At 41.6% G+C, this 13,914-nt stretch overlaps 1 protein-coding gene and 1 long non-coding RNA gene across 3 annotated transcripts in view; one reads left to right on the plus strand and one right to left on the minus strand.

The window, feature by feature from the left end:
- Window positions 1-709: 709 nt before the first annotated feature.
- Window positions 710-3,629, plus strand: LOC116412314. Its single transcript, XR_004223660.1, has 2 exons — window positions 710-2,232; window positions 2,301-3,629. It is a non-coding gene; the product is annotated as an uncharacterized LOC116412314 (long non-coding RNA).
- A 3,271-nt stretch (window positions 3,630-6,900) lies between these two features.
- The window catches only part of fank1 (fibronectin type III and ankyrin repeat domains 1), a 75,664-nt gene continuing 68,650 nt past the window's right edge, over window positions 6,901-13,914 (minus strand). For both annotated transcript variants that reach the window (XM_002932651.5, XM_018095828.2), the window contains exons 9-11: window positions 8,272-8,349; window positions 8,137-8,181; window positions 6,901-8,057 (exon numbers count right to left, since the gene is read on the minus strand). In XM_002932651.5, the coding sequence (XP_002932697.1) occupies window positions 8,019-8,057; window positions 8,137-8,181; window positions 8,272-8,349 (162 nt within the window). In that variant the 3' untranslated portion in view covers window positions 6,901-8,018. The remainder of the gene's footprint in view (window positions 8,058-8,136; window positions 8,182-8,271; window positions 8,350-13,914) is intronic.

A 13,914-nucleotide genomic window follows, 5' to 3' on the forward strand; every position in this document is an offset into this window, starting at 1 on the left:
ACCAGACAGCAGCTAAAATTTCACACTGAAGAGTTGCTGCACAAAAAGCAAAATAATTCAAAAACCACACAAATGAATAAAAAATGAAGCCCAATTGCAAATTGTCTCAGAATATCACTCTCTACGTACTACTAATTTAATTATAAGGTAAACAACATCTTTAAATTTACTTCTAGTATGGTTTAGATAGCACTATTCTGAGACAATTTGCAGTGGATCTCCATTTTTTATTATGTTTTTCAAATTATTATGTTTTTTGTTCAGCTTGGAATTTTAGAAGCTATCTGGTTGCTAGGTAGGGTTGCCACCCGACCGGTTTTGGCCCGGACAGCCCGGATTTCGGAAGGGCTCTTTGGGTCAAAACTGCCAGGGCAGGACTTTCCTAGACTGCGCATCACTGATCGCATATTAAAGCCCCTGTCCCTGTGATGTCACAGCTCCACCCCCATGGCATCACTGTCCCGCTCCATGATGTCACCGCTTTCAGCAGGGGGAAAGATGGCAACCCTATTGCTCTAAGAAACAAATAGTGGTTTGAGTGAGAAATTGGAATATGAAAAAGAGAGGCCTGAATAGAAAGATAAGTAATAAAATAAAACAATAACAATGAAGTTGTAGCCTAACAGAGCAATAGTTTTTTGGCTTCTGGGGTCAGTGACCCCCATTTAAAAACTGAAAGGAGTTGGAAAAAGGCAGCAAATAATTCAAAACCCATAAAAAATAAAGACCAATTGAAAATTTGCTGACAATTGCTTATTCTGTAACATACTTAAAATTAATTAAAAGGTGATCCAACCCCCTTTAATCAAAAAGGGAAATATTTCCTGATATATTACCATTCGTTGCTATGCTAATCCCCCAGGCCCAATTCATAGTAAATCTCTTCATAACTTGCAATAATGTGATAATGATATTTGCTTAGGTGTTAGGAACGATATCACTTGTCTTATGAAGAAGCCCAGAGGAATGGGACTGTTTACAAACAATGGTGCTACACTAAGGTCGCTTTATACACCGCACACAGGAGCGACCCATGTGATTTTACTTCTACATAGGGTTAATTGTACTGATTGCCTATTCATTGCAATACTGGAGGAATGGGCATAGCTATGTTTAAGGGCTAAAAGACACTGTTGGGATAGCCATTCACCCATATTACAGTATTATATATTATTTGTTAAATCGCTGTTTATTAGATTGGTTACCATGCTACACACAGGTCTCATTTACTTATGCAGCCAGTGCAATTTTCATGCAATTTTTAATGCAAAATGCAGAATTCCTGTACACACCAAGCTGCTTTCATTGCATCTGAACCAATATGCACAATAGTGTCTGTTTTGGTAAATAGTACATAAATGCTGGTGCGCACTATATTCCCCAGCATTAGCGATTTGACTGATATACTGGAATAGGTCAGTTGTGGCTGCCGGTGCAATTCACTTAGGGAACCCTGCAATTTCCGCCGTGTCCAGGCTGCTGGGAGTTGCAGGGTTCCCTGGGGTCCAGGCTGGATAGGTGCAATAGTAGTCAATGCAGGTTGCTAGGAGCATGTATGCTGTCCTAGCATGGAGCTGTTGTGAATAGTGTCAGTAATGCTCAGTGTTGCATCAAGGCCGGTGTTAGCCCCTATGGCATTACATTGGGACTCACTTTGCACATTACACCTGGGCAGTAACCGATAGCAAAACTGGTGAAAAACAGATGGGGTGGGGGTTTAGTACTCCTTTAACCAGCATGGTTTTGAGTAGCCTCCATACACTACAGTGATTTGATCCTAATTATACCACTGCAATGTTAGTGTATGGGGGGGCTAACGCCTCAATTTTGGGCTACATAAAAATGCAGTGTTTACAGTTACCCATAAGGGGTTATATTCTTAGACCCCTAACAGAAGTGCAAGAACATTAATGGGTAGAAAACAGTTATGTGCGGGTCAGTACAAAGTCAACCCTAACCCAATAACTTGTCAGTCAAACCCAACTCTAACTGAGTCTCCATATTTATAGACCCGCACCTGACCTGCCCCTCTCTGACATCACGAAAGGGGTGGAACATGTGGGCCCAAATCTATAAATACTGACATCAAAAGTTGGAAGCAGGGCATTGTAAGGTTGCAGGCAGTGTAGGAGCATGGAAAACCTCAGCCCGAACCTGCCCACAGGTTTCAGGCATTGTAAGGTTGCAGGCAGTGTAGGAGCATGGAAAACCTCAGCCCGAACCTGCCCACAGGTTTCAGGCATTGTAAGGTTGCAGGCAGTGTAGGAGCATGGAAAACCTCAGCCCGAACCTGCCCACAGGTTTCAGGCCAGCCAGCACATCACTAATGAAAAATGTGCCCTTTAGTTCTCATTCATACAGCGTGCCTGGGTAGGGTCTGCTTCGGCGCTTAAAGAATGCAGAACTGGTGGGTACAAGGCAGCCCTGTCTTTTATGCCCTAGAGAAGGCGGTAAGTACAGGGCCCTGTTGCCAGCTGTGCCTACTCTTGTCATGCAGGGGACTCCTACTTGCCCCTTGTGAATACAATGCGCCAACACAGGCAGCACTATATTCAGAGAGAACACAGGATTCTGGGCTCTGTTTGTGGGTGCAGAGTAGGGTTGCCCGGGTCAAAACTTCCTGCCCGGTTTCCCAAATTAGGAAAACTGGGCAGGGCTCAGTAACAATGTTGCAGCGATTGGCCAATCGCTGTATCATAGCCCCATCGCGTCATGGCCCCACCCACACCATCACGGTCCTGCCTCCTCCACCCATGACGTCACCCCTGCCCCCTGCCTGGCTAAGCAAGCTGGCAGAGGTGGCAACCCAAGTGCAGAGACCTGCTGCAATTTCCCCCCCCAAGCCCAGAGCAAAGTGCAAAAAATAAAGAGCTTATTAAAGTTTGATATCTATGGTTTGTCTTCCCTGGTAATATCTAATTAGTATATATCTGCACTGTAACTAAGGAACTATCATACTTTCCAAACAAATGTACTGCGGTCGGCAGGAAATACACACAAATTTACATTTCAATTAAAAAAAAAAAAAAAGGGTGAAAGGGTGGTTTGTTTATTACGGCACTAATTAATCCTGTCATTTGAAAAACCGTTAGCCATTAAGCACAAAACAAACAGATATTCAAGCTAATAACCTATTATATCAGCTTCTTCCAACCATTAAGGAGTAATGCTTTCACTAATCATGTATTACACTTTCCCTATCCACGCGGCGATTCCATAAAAAGACGCATTTTTGTCCTTCTTTCTGTGAGCGGTGTATCGGGTCACGCCGGTATCATTAAACCCACTGGAGAATCATCTTCCGTAAGAGATTTGTTTTGTGAGGGGGAAAAAGGAATGCAATAAATAAACCATGAAAATCTAAATCATATTTCATATTTTATGCTCCGGAATCCGTTTGTGCAGAGCAGCGAAGAGGGATATGTTAATTATGGAACCGCCGTCCCAGCAAAGCCCAGTGCCAAGATGTGGCTTTTCGCTAAATCCTTATTGTATTCAACATAAAATAATATTATCCGCAAAGTTTATAGTTTTTATTTTGTACATTTTCATAAGAATACTATTACTGTCAGATTTGCCTTTCTGAATTAAATATACATTTGTGGCAATAAAAAAATCACAGACTGGGACATTGATTCATTGCGAATTTCTCTTCCTCTCAATTTCTAGTCTTTGTATATGAATATATATATATTTACATTTATATGATGCTTATAATATCTGAATAGAAATAATAGAATGGATTTAATACTTACGCCCTCAGCACTGAGGACCCTCGGATTATTATACGCTTCTCTAACCCAACGGGTCTCAAGCTGTGGGTCAGGACCCCTTTGGTCACCTAAGAACATCGGAAAACACATATTTCCAATGGTCTTAGGAATAATTTTATGGTTGGGGGTCACCACAACATGAGGAACTGTATTAAAGGGTCGCAGCATTAGGAAGGTTGAGAAGCACAGCTCTAACCTATGAAATGTGAGTGGATATTTGTTTGGTATGATATAATATCTAGCCAAAAGTATGAAAACACCCCTTCTAATGATTGGAATTGTCTATGTAAGCCATGCCTATCACTGCTAACACAGGAGCCACTACAAGACATTCTTGACAATTTTGTATTTTTCTACAACAGTTTGGGGAAGGCCCTTAAAAGGGAACTTCGGCTTCCGAACCAAAATTTGTTAAAGGTCCCCACACAACACAGAAACCCCTAATATCCCTATCACTATAATCTGTTACTGCAAGAAATAGGAATAAATACCTTTTTTATATGCTGAGATCCCGCTGCAAAACAGTTCCCTTTCTGCATCATTTGAAATCCTGGCGGGGAGGAGGGACTAAAACATTAATGTTACAAATTGTAAAAATTTATCCACAGCTTACAGTCAGCATGCAGGAACTACATAACCCACAATGCATTGCCCTGTGATGTTCCTTTCCTTATTGACATCACGTGTACAGGGAATTATGGGATTTGGAAGATGCAGGCTGAAGGCAGGCTGAGGACAGTCAACTACACCTTAGGGCAAAATGGCTTTTCTGGTCAGGCTGCTGTATGAGCGAATCACTTGCCAGTTGGGCAGCACACCCTGCAAACACACATTGGCCAAAACAAGTCCATAATTGGGCCTGATAGAACTGCGAGTGTGTCCCAAAGCAAAGGTCCTGCTAATAGCAGAGAGAGAGAGAGAGGCTGACGAAGACACTGCAGAAAAAAAACATGAGAAAAAACATCATATCTATTCTATAATTGTGCATGTCTTCCTTTGAACTGGGCACAGCTACAAAGCGAGATTACGAGGTTACAATACTCTCATTTATTATTGAGAACATGTTGCCAAGAGTTTGGTGCAGGGAACTGATCTGGCAAAGTCTTCACTCATTTAAATCCAAAAACCCTGATCTCTTTAGATGCCCTATGTGCGTTATAATTCACCCCAAAGCCTATCCCAAGCTACAGAGAAGGTAGACAATTTCCAAAATTTAAACACAAGGTGAATCAGAAAGCATGCTGGCTGTCATTTAAAGGAAAACTACACCTACAATACTAACAATACAGCCCTCTATAAAAATACATTACAAAAAAACATATGTAAAACCCTGTTTGATCTAAAAAAAAGAACTATTTTCGTAAAAATATGCTTTTTAGGTAGTATGTGCCATTAGCTAATTCTGTTAGTAGAAAATTGCCATTTTAAGTATTAAAGTGATACTGACAGCCAATTAAATTTTTTTTTTACACCTGCTGTTGTGTTTTAATTTGTATCAGCTTTAAATTCCTTATAAACGAAATCTGCAAAGTTTCATAATTATGGTAGCACGAATTACAGACCCACGGAGCAGCCATGTTTGTTCCCCTCTTCTGGGTTTTAATTTAAATGCCTCCAAGTGAATAAATATTCCCAATCACAAACCTGCAACGCCCCTTCTGCTCAGCTCAGCTCCATTGTCTGTGTGTAATAAGGGGGGAAAGCCCTTAGAAGCAGGCAGGCACGGGAAAGCTTAAGCTGACCTGCTATTTAATTCTTTGTGGGAAGAGCAGAAAGGGGGGGCAGCAATGGAAGTAGGCAGGCAATGGAAAGATCAAGCCTTCCTGCTATCTAGTTCACAATGCGAGGAACGAGCGAGGGAGGGGGAACTCTTTGAAGCAAATGGCAAGCTGAATCCTCCCAGTTTATGACCTAGTCCTTTTAACAGATTGAGAAGCTATAGTCGGGTTGCCAGACAGTCGGATTCAGGATCTTCAGTAGGATTTATGTAGAGAAACAGAACTTTTAGTCAGCATGACCAATAGGTAGGTTTGGAAGTAGGTTCATATTTTTAAAATAAATTTTTTGGTGTCAGTATCACTTTAAGGGCCACCCCCTGGGATCATATGATGCATGGTGCACACAAACAAGCCAAGGCACACATACATGCTAGGCCCCATCAGCCAATTAAAGGCCAGAGTTCTGTATTTTGCTTCCAGGCTACTTCCTGTTACAGTTAGAGCTGAGCACACAGCCCATCACTAAATGGCGGCTCAAAGGAAAAGATATAAAAGGGCAATATTTACTGATATATATATTCCAGTTTGGTGAGATTCTTTAATAGGCCACTTAACATAATATATAAACTAATCTGTTGGTTAAGTATTCATTCTGGGGGTATAGTTTTCCTTTAAAGCACATGGAAAGGCAAAGTCACTTGGGGGTGTCAAAATGTTAGGCACCCCCAAGTGACTTTAATCGCCTACCTTTTACCCCGGGCTGGTGCCCCTGTTGGGAGAGAACAGCACCAGCCCGGGGTACCTGTAGCGCTTCCTCCTTCATCACCGCGCGCGCATGCGCAGTAGAGTGAATAGTGGAACTTTAACAGAGAAGTCGGCTTTTCACTCTACTGCGCATGCGCCTGACTCACAGTCACAGCTAAACGAAGCCGGAAGAAGGAAGCGCATCTCTGCAGCTACCCCGGGCTGGTGCTGTTTTCTCGTAACAGGGGCACCAGCCGGGGTACAATGTAAGTGATTAAAGTCACTTGGGGGTGCCTAACATTTTGGCACCCCCAAGTGACTTTGCCTTTCCTTGTCCTTTAAGCATGCTACTCATGGGTATAGACAGGGGGCATTCAACCTATTTGCCCCAACCTGCTGTATAAAGGCACAGCTTTAATGCCATCTACAGTACCTGGCCTATTTTTATTTCTTATAGCACACAGGAGTTTGTGTAGTTTTCCATGCAGTCCTCAAATACTAAACAAAATGATATGAGACGTTTGTGCATTTGTCTACAGAACATTTGGTGCCGAAAATGTTATTTTCATAAAATTAAAGTAAAAATAAAAATGCTGATTGTATCCAATCATATCACCCAGACTGACAGGGATCCCAGTCTTTGTATTAACATAGCACAAGCAAGGTCACTTTGGAAAGTATTTTATTCTGCCAAAGGAATATTGACAAAACAAACCCACTTACTATAAAGGAATATAATGAATTGTGTATCCAGGTAAGTTGTACTGAGCCAGCTCCCCGGCGCTTCCGCTGCAGCCGCCGCTTGCAAATGAAAGTTATTTTAAGCCTCTGTTTTCCATTAAAGTAAAAGTTCAAGATTAATTTGAGTAATTAATTACTGGACCCCAAATGTAATTGTTTCAGAGCACTGCGAGCATCTCAAGTACACGAGAGGCTAATAAATAACAGCTGTAATAATTGCACAGAGGCTACTGATAATTTAAATTTACATCTGACAATACAGATTGCCTTCTCTAGAACTAAAGCGAAACAAAGAAGTTGGCTAAAAATGCTGCACATTAGGGAGCAATCACAATGCCCCGCGCCATTTTTTGCACTTTGCCCACTGTATGGGGCACTCGGCGAATAGCCTCAGGCTTTGGCACTTCATTGCGGAGCACAGAGACCTGCGGACTGTACCTGGAATAGAGGGGGTAGGGTCCATCCAACCCCGGGGGGAGCAAGTGCTATTAAATGAACACTAAGGGGCACGCTCTTGCATGCCGGGGTTGAAAATTACCCCTATTGTCTTTACAAGACCAAGGCGGCTACAGGCCTTTAGCAGTGAAAAGATCCAGGCCTCTGAGGAGATGCACCCCAGTATATATATATATATATAAAATAAAATTCACAATACAAGGCTAGTCAGCCCTGTATTATCAGCTTCTCTTACTATTACACCATGACCCCTAAGCTTAGCTTCTCAACGGTTTCCCAGCATGCACTGAGTATGTGCAGTGACACCTAAAACATGACCCAACAAGATCCAAGATTCTGTGGACAACAACAAGTTATAGGGCTGCTGTACCTCTCTGCTGGTATAGGAAGTTCAGCTTATAAAACCCAGCATTTTTAGCCATATTTATATATATATAGGCTTTAGTATAGTGAATATGAGGTTAGTTTAATTACAGTATATTACAATATATTAACATACAAAATGAAAAGTGGAAAACAAATAACTAGGACAGGATTCACAGAAGGTTCCAGGTCAGGGCTGCTAGGCTTAGAGTGTTTTCCAGTCTTACAGATGTTTTGCTCCTTCCAAAATGGCCACCACACTCTAGCAGAGAAAAAAACATAAAACCATTTAACATCGCTGTTATAATACAATTCAGTAACTGCAAATACAAGCTTTATACCTCTCTGTTGAAAGCTTTAGCCATTTCGGTCATTCCAATGCCAAACTAGATAACAAAAAAACAAGACATATTTAATTTCCATCCTCACATTGATTGCGCCAACGAAATCTGAAGTCATTGAGCAGCCAGTGTTACCTCATTTTTGATGCTACGGTCAGCTCCATTTTCTAGGAGCAGGTGAACTAAAGATTCATGGTTATTCAAAACAGCCACCTGGAAAATCCATATAGATAAATATAAGGATACAGAAGTACAAGATCGGCACAAAACAACTGAATAGCGAGAAGCTAAATACGGTACAGGCACCTACAGAGTGACCGATCTATCCACCACTGTAGTTCTAGGGTTTTTTTTCCATCATAGGGCATTTGTTTTTTTTCCTGCAGCCCTGCCCCATTACTTACTATATATAGCAGTAGGTGATGAACAGACTAGCGGTATTACAGGACTTCTGTAACTCAAATAAATATCTGTTTTGGTAAATACATTTTTCTCTACTCTGTTATTGCATCTTGGCCAAGGGATAAAAATTAATGGTTGGGATTCCATTTCTGGTGGAAACAAGCCATTAACTCTCCTACATGCCACCCATCCAACCTATCCCAGTAGTGATGGCCCTAATAGATGTAACCACTGCCTATGCCCTCCATAGTCTTTGGCAGAGGGTAATAAGAAGAATAAGAACACTGAGTGTCACTGACACACAAAAGAGCACCTAACAGAATGATAGGCTTTGAAGGCCTGGATTTTTAGCAGTGCTGTGATGGCCCTACTAGATCTAACCACTGCATATGTCCTCCGTTAAAATGGCTGAATATCCACCCTATTGGGTGTGCGGGGGGGGGGGCTATGCAAAGATAAAAACTCTTAAGTTAAGGTCTGAGGTCTGTTAAGTATCTAGGGAATTAGGTCTAAAGCAACTGGACTTTTTGTGTTCTTGAAAACATTCTACCACTCATTTGAGTAACTTCTTCATTTCAACTGAGTTGTAGGGAATTGGTATTTAAACCCTAAAAGCACATGTGAACCCTACATTTTCCTACCATGTATATAAGTTGGGAACATTTCCCCCATGGAAACCACACTATTTGTAATGTATATATTCCCTCTGTTTGCCAGCACCATCACATTTTCCTAAAACAAATCACTTGGCAGCCATTTTCCCTCTGACACATCTCCAATGACATTTACATGTGCACTGTAAAGTTCATGCAGAAAAATGCAGGCTTACACAGGCAGAACTTTGATTAAAAAGTCCTGCTTGGATTGTGCCCTGTAAGAGTTAAACTTAAGTCAGGAGAGGAGGGTAGGAGAAAAAAACATGTTTCTTCAGCACAGTTGGAGCAGAGTTTATATGGAAACCAGCAGCTACTGGACTGGATGGTGAGTTTAGTAGCCTGAGTTGAAAAAAACTGAGCATGCTCAGTAAACCAAGAGCCAAAGTCAATTCCTACGGGAGGGGGCCAAGTGGGTTAGAGGAGGAGAAGGAATCCCAGGGGAATGCAGCAGCCTTACTATTAACTTTTATACAACTGGAGTGGCAGGTATTTACAGATTTCAAGTGGTTGTTCAGTGATAAAATTGTGTGGGGGGTTTACATGCCCTTTAAGGATAGTACAGTCACACAAACATCCAATTACAATGGTTCTGAAATGTTGACAAAATAATATTTAGCTTTTTTTCACCACATTATGATGCCCTGTTGTCTGTTTTCTGCTATATTGGTGTATATATATATATAGAGAGAGAGAGAGCGATACATGGGAGCTTCTCAAACAGAAAAGTATTTTATTTACAAAAATTCCAACATTTCAAGCTCCAGCTGTGCACTTTGTTTGTCCCTGAGGAAGAGCAGAGCTGGTGCCCGAAACATTGGAAATTTTGTAAAGAAAACACTTTTCTGTTAAAGAAATTCCCACAAGTGCAGTACTTTTTCTCTTAATAGTTTTCTTTACCTGCACTCAGACAGTTGGCCTTACAGTTAAGGTTAGTGCTCCTATTTGTTCTTATATATATATCAGTAAATATTGCCCTTTTACATCCTTTCCCTTGAGCCGCCATTTAGTGATGGGCTGTGAGCTCCCTCAGAGATCAGCTGACAGGAAATAATGCAGCTCTAACTGTAACAGGAAGTAGTGTGGGAGCAAAAGGCAGAACTCTGCCCATTAATTGGCTGATGGGGCCTAGCATGTATGTGTGTCTTGGCTTGTTTGTGTGCACTGGGGATCCTATGATCCCAGGGGGTGGCCCTTAGTACTTAAATTGGCAATTTACCCAATGGCACACACTACATACAAACTATATTCTTATAAAAATGAATTTATATAAAGCAGGGTTTTGCATTTGAGCTGGTTTATACATTATATTTTTATAGAGACCTACGTTGTATGGAGGTTTAGTTTTTTTCTTTCTATACAGGAACTGGTAGGATTTGATAATGTATTCTGCATATTCTTTTAACTGAAAATCCATATTTTCTCAATATTATGAAATGATAAAGCACTAATGGAAAATTTTGATTTTTTTTTTTGAACTCCGACCCCTTGTAAAAAAGGTAATATTTTAAGGCCAATGGTGGGCCATTAGGGACATTCTTATGGCTTTCTACCCACTCTCAGCTTTGCCATAAAGACTGGCATTACTGCTGTCTCAGCAGATCTACCTTCCCTCCATCATTCAGTGCTAGTAATAATCATCATACACATTTCAATGGAAGTGACAGTAATGTCCAGGTCAGATTTTAAGTAATTCTAAGCACTTAAGGCAAGAACGTCTTAAATATCTGTTTCACACCTCATATATTCCAACACACCTACATTACTTAAAGGAACAGTAACACCACAAAATGAAAGTGTATAAAAGTAACTAAAATATAATATGCTGCTGCCCTGCACTGGTAAAAGTTGTGTGTTTACTTCAGAAAGTCTACTATCATTTATATAAATAAGCTGCTGTGTAGCCATGGAGGCAGCCATTCAAAGGAGAAAAGGCACAGGCACATAGCAGATAACAGATAAAACACTATTGTATTCTACAGAACTTATCTGTTATCTGCTATGTAACCTGTGCCTTTTCTCCTTTTTTCCAGCTTGAATGGCTGACCCCATGGCTACACAGCAGCTTATTATATAAATTATAGTAGTGTTACTGTAGCAAACACACCAGTTTTACCAGTGCAGGGCAACAGTGCATTATATATTTATTACTTTAAAGCTCTTTCATTTTTTAGTGTTACTGTTCCTTTAATGCCCTGTACGACCTCTAATGATAAGAGTCAGCAATGGACTAATGTATATTTTTTATCTTACATGAAGAGTCCAAATAATTTTTGTTCCCTGACTCCAGCCCTTAAGAAAGATACAGATTAAGGGTGAAAAAGGTGTGATGCTAACTCATGTATATAATAACAATACAATGTTATTAAACATATAAGCTAATACATAATTATAGCCCAGATTCCATTTGTTCAGAAAAGCTTATCTCCTAATTCAGTGCTGTCCAACTTCTACGGTGCAGAGGGCCAGAATTTCTCTAGCATACATGGCGGAGGGCCGCTAATGGAAGCCAGTTTTGACCACTCCCCTTTTTGAAACCACACCCACTTCAAACCACACCTATTTTATCACAATGGTGGTAGCACAGCAAAATCCCAAATGCTTGGTCCTTACTGTGGGGATATCAACCATCATTCATATGTGAAAGAAGTATGTCATATTAAGATATACCCTTAAATTCCATATGCCTCCTCCTCCCCTGTGGATAGCAGAGCAACCCCCAGTACATAATTACACACCTTCGGGACCATTTAATGGCTATTTCCAAATGCTAACAAACTCCCACAACAAACCCCTGCCAGGTTCACCTCCCACAAGCAGCATAGAGCAAGAAGAGTATGTCATACACAGGCAGCACTCTGCCTGTCCTATGCTGTCTGTGTGTGCCATACTCTGCCTGCCCTACCCTGACTGTGTGTGCCATACTCTGTCTGCCCTACCCTTCCTGTGTGTGCCATACTCTGCCTGCTCTACCCTTCCTGTGTGTGCCATACTCTGCCTGCCCTACCCTTGCTGTGTGTGCCATACTCTGCCTGCCCTACCCTTGCTGTGTGTGCCATACTCTACCTGCCCTACCCTTCCTGTGTGTGCCATACTCTGCCTGCCCTACCCTTGCTGTGTGTGCCATACTCTACCTGCCCTACCCTTCCTGTGTGTGCCATACTCTACCTGCCCTACCCTGCCTGTGTGTGCCATACTCTACCTGCCCTACCCTTCCTGTGTGTGCCATACTCTACCTGCCCTACCCTTCCTGTGTGTGCCATACTCTGCCTGCCCTACCCTTGCTGTGTGTGCCATACTCTACCTGCCCTACCCTTCCTGTGTGTGCCATACTCTACCTGCCCTACCCTGCCTGTGTGTGCCATACTCTACCTGCCCTATGCTGGCTGTATGTGCGATACTCTGCCTACAGTACCTATGTCTGAGGTGTGAAGAAGTGAACAATGAGAGTGATTACAGTCTGAGCCTGAGGTGTGAACACTGCAGGGGGTGAACAATGCAGAAACTAAAAGGTGGAACAACACAGGGGATTACATATTTAAACAATACAGAGGGATTACAGCCTGAATCTGAGGTGAGAACCATGCAGGGGGCCAGTTAATCTCAGTACTGATACCATTTAATGCTTACTCAAAGGTAAGCCATCAAAGCAGCCAGACAGGTGGGGGGCCACACAGAGGGGGGTCCCGGGCCGCCAGTTGGACAGCACTGTCCTAATTCATTACAGATTTCCCCATACAGCCAGATGTAATTCAATATAGAAAATCTAATCTCCCTGTTTATCAGATGAAAACTCTATTGAGGACAAAACTGGAACTGAATTAGGAGAATTTTTTTATCCTCAAATTACAATTTATCAAGTTTTTACTTGATACACCATAAAATACCATTTTGTAATGGAATAGGATGTGGCCCAATGAGTCTTCATTTGACCTGTACTGATGTAAGGATGCAACATTTTACCCCATAATTCCAGTGGAACATGTGTCAAGATTGATGCAATGGAAGTTGTGTGTTGACACAAAGTTGTGTTGAGCATTTTCTGAGTGTTTGCATCTAATTTACTGTCCAAGTGCCAGTAGGCGCAGTAGTGCACCATTGATGGGAAGAGGCAGGGTGGATGTGGAAGGGCAGGAGCGTGTTTGGTAATGAAGTGTGTCAATATACGTTTTCCATTGAGACCATTTTAGGATTCATAAATAACCCCTACTGTATTTAATATATTTTTTAGGGGACGGGGGATGGGGCAGGCATTTCTCCATATCATACAATTAACCAATGGCTGAGCACACATGGCAGTGGTCTACTCATTTTAATAAGAGATAAAGGTTCTACATCCTGGCCCCAATCAGGGTATTTTGGACCCCTCAAGAAGCCACAAACAATTCTACTTATCTACAAAATCTACTTTATCAAACAGACCTGCACATTTTTAGCCCATGGGGATATCAGATCAGACCTGATGAATACAGGCACTAGTTAGAACCAAGGCTTGCAAATTTACACTATACAGGCCCTTGCTACAACTGATACTGAGGGCTAACTGTACAGATACTACAAATACTACAATACTACTGTGTGATAAGTAGTAACTCATATTGACTCACAACTTTAATGACACTGAATAGAGTGGTCACTAGCAGCATTTAATAATGTTCTCTGCAGATGTTCCCTAAGATGAGCGGCCACATAAGGGCACTGAATGTACCCAAGGTCTCAGAGC

Source organism: Xenopus tropicalis, chromosome 7 (genome assembly GCF_000004195.4).
Source record: "Xenopus tropicalis strain Nigerian chromosome 7, UCB_Xtro_10.0, whole genome shotgun sequence".
Lineage (NCBI taxonomy): Eukaryota > Metazoa > Chordata > Amphibia > Anura > Pipidae > Xenopus > Xenopus tropicalis.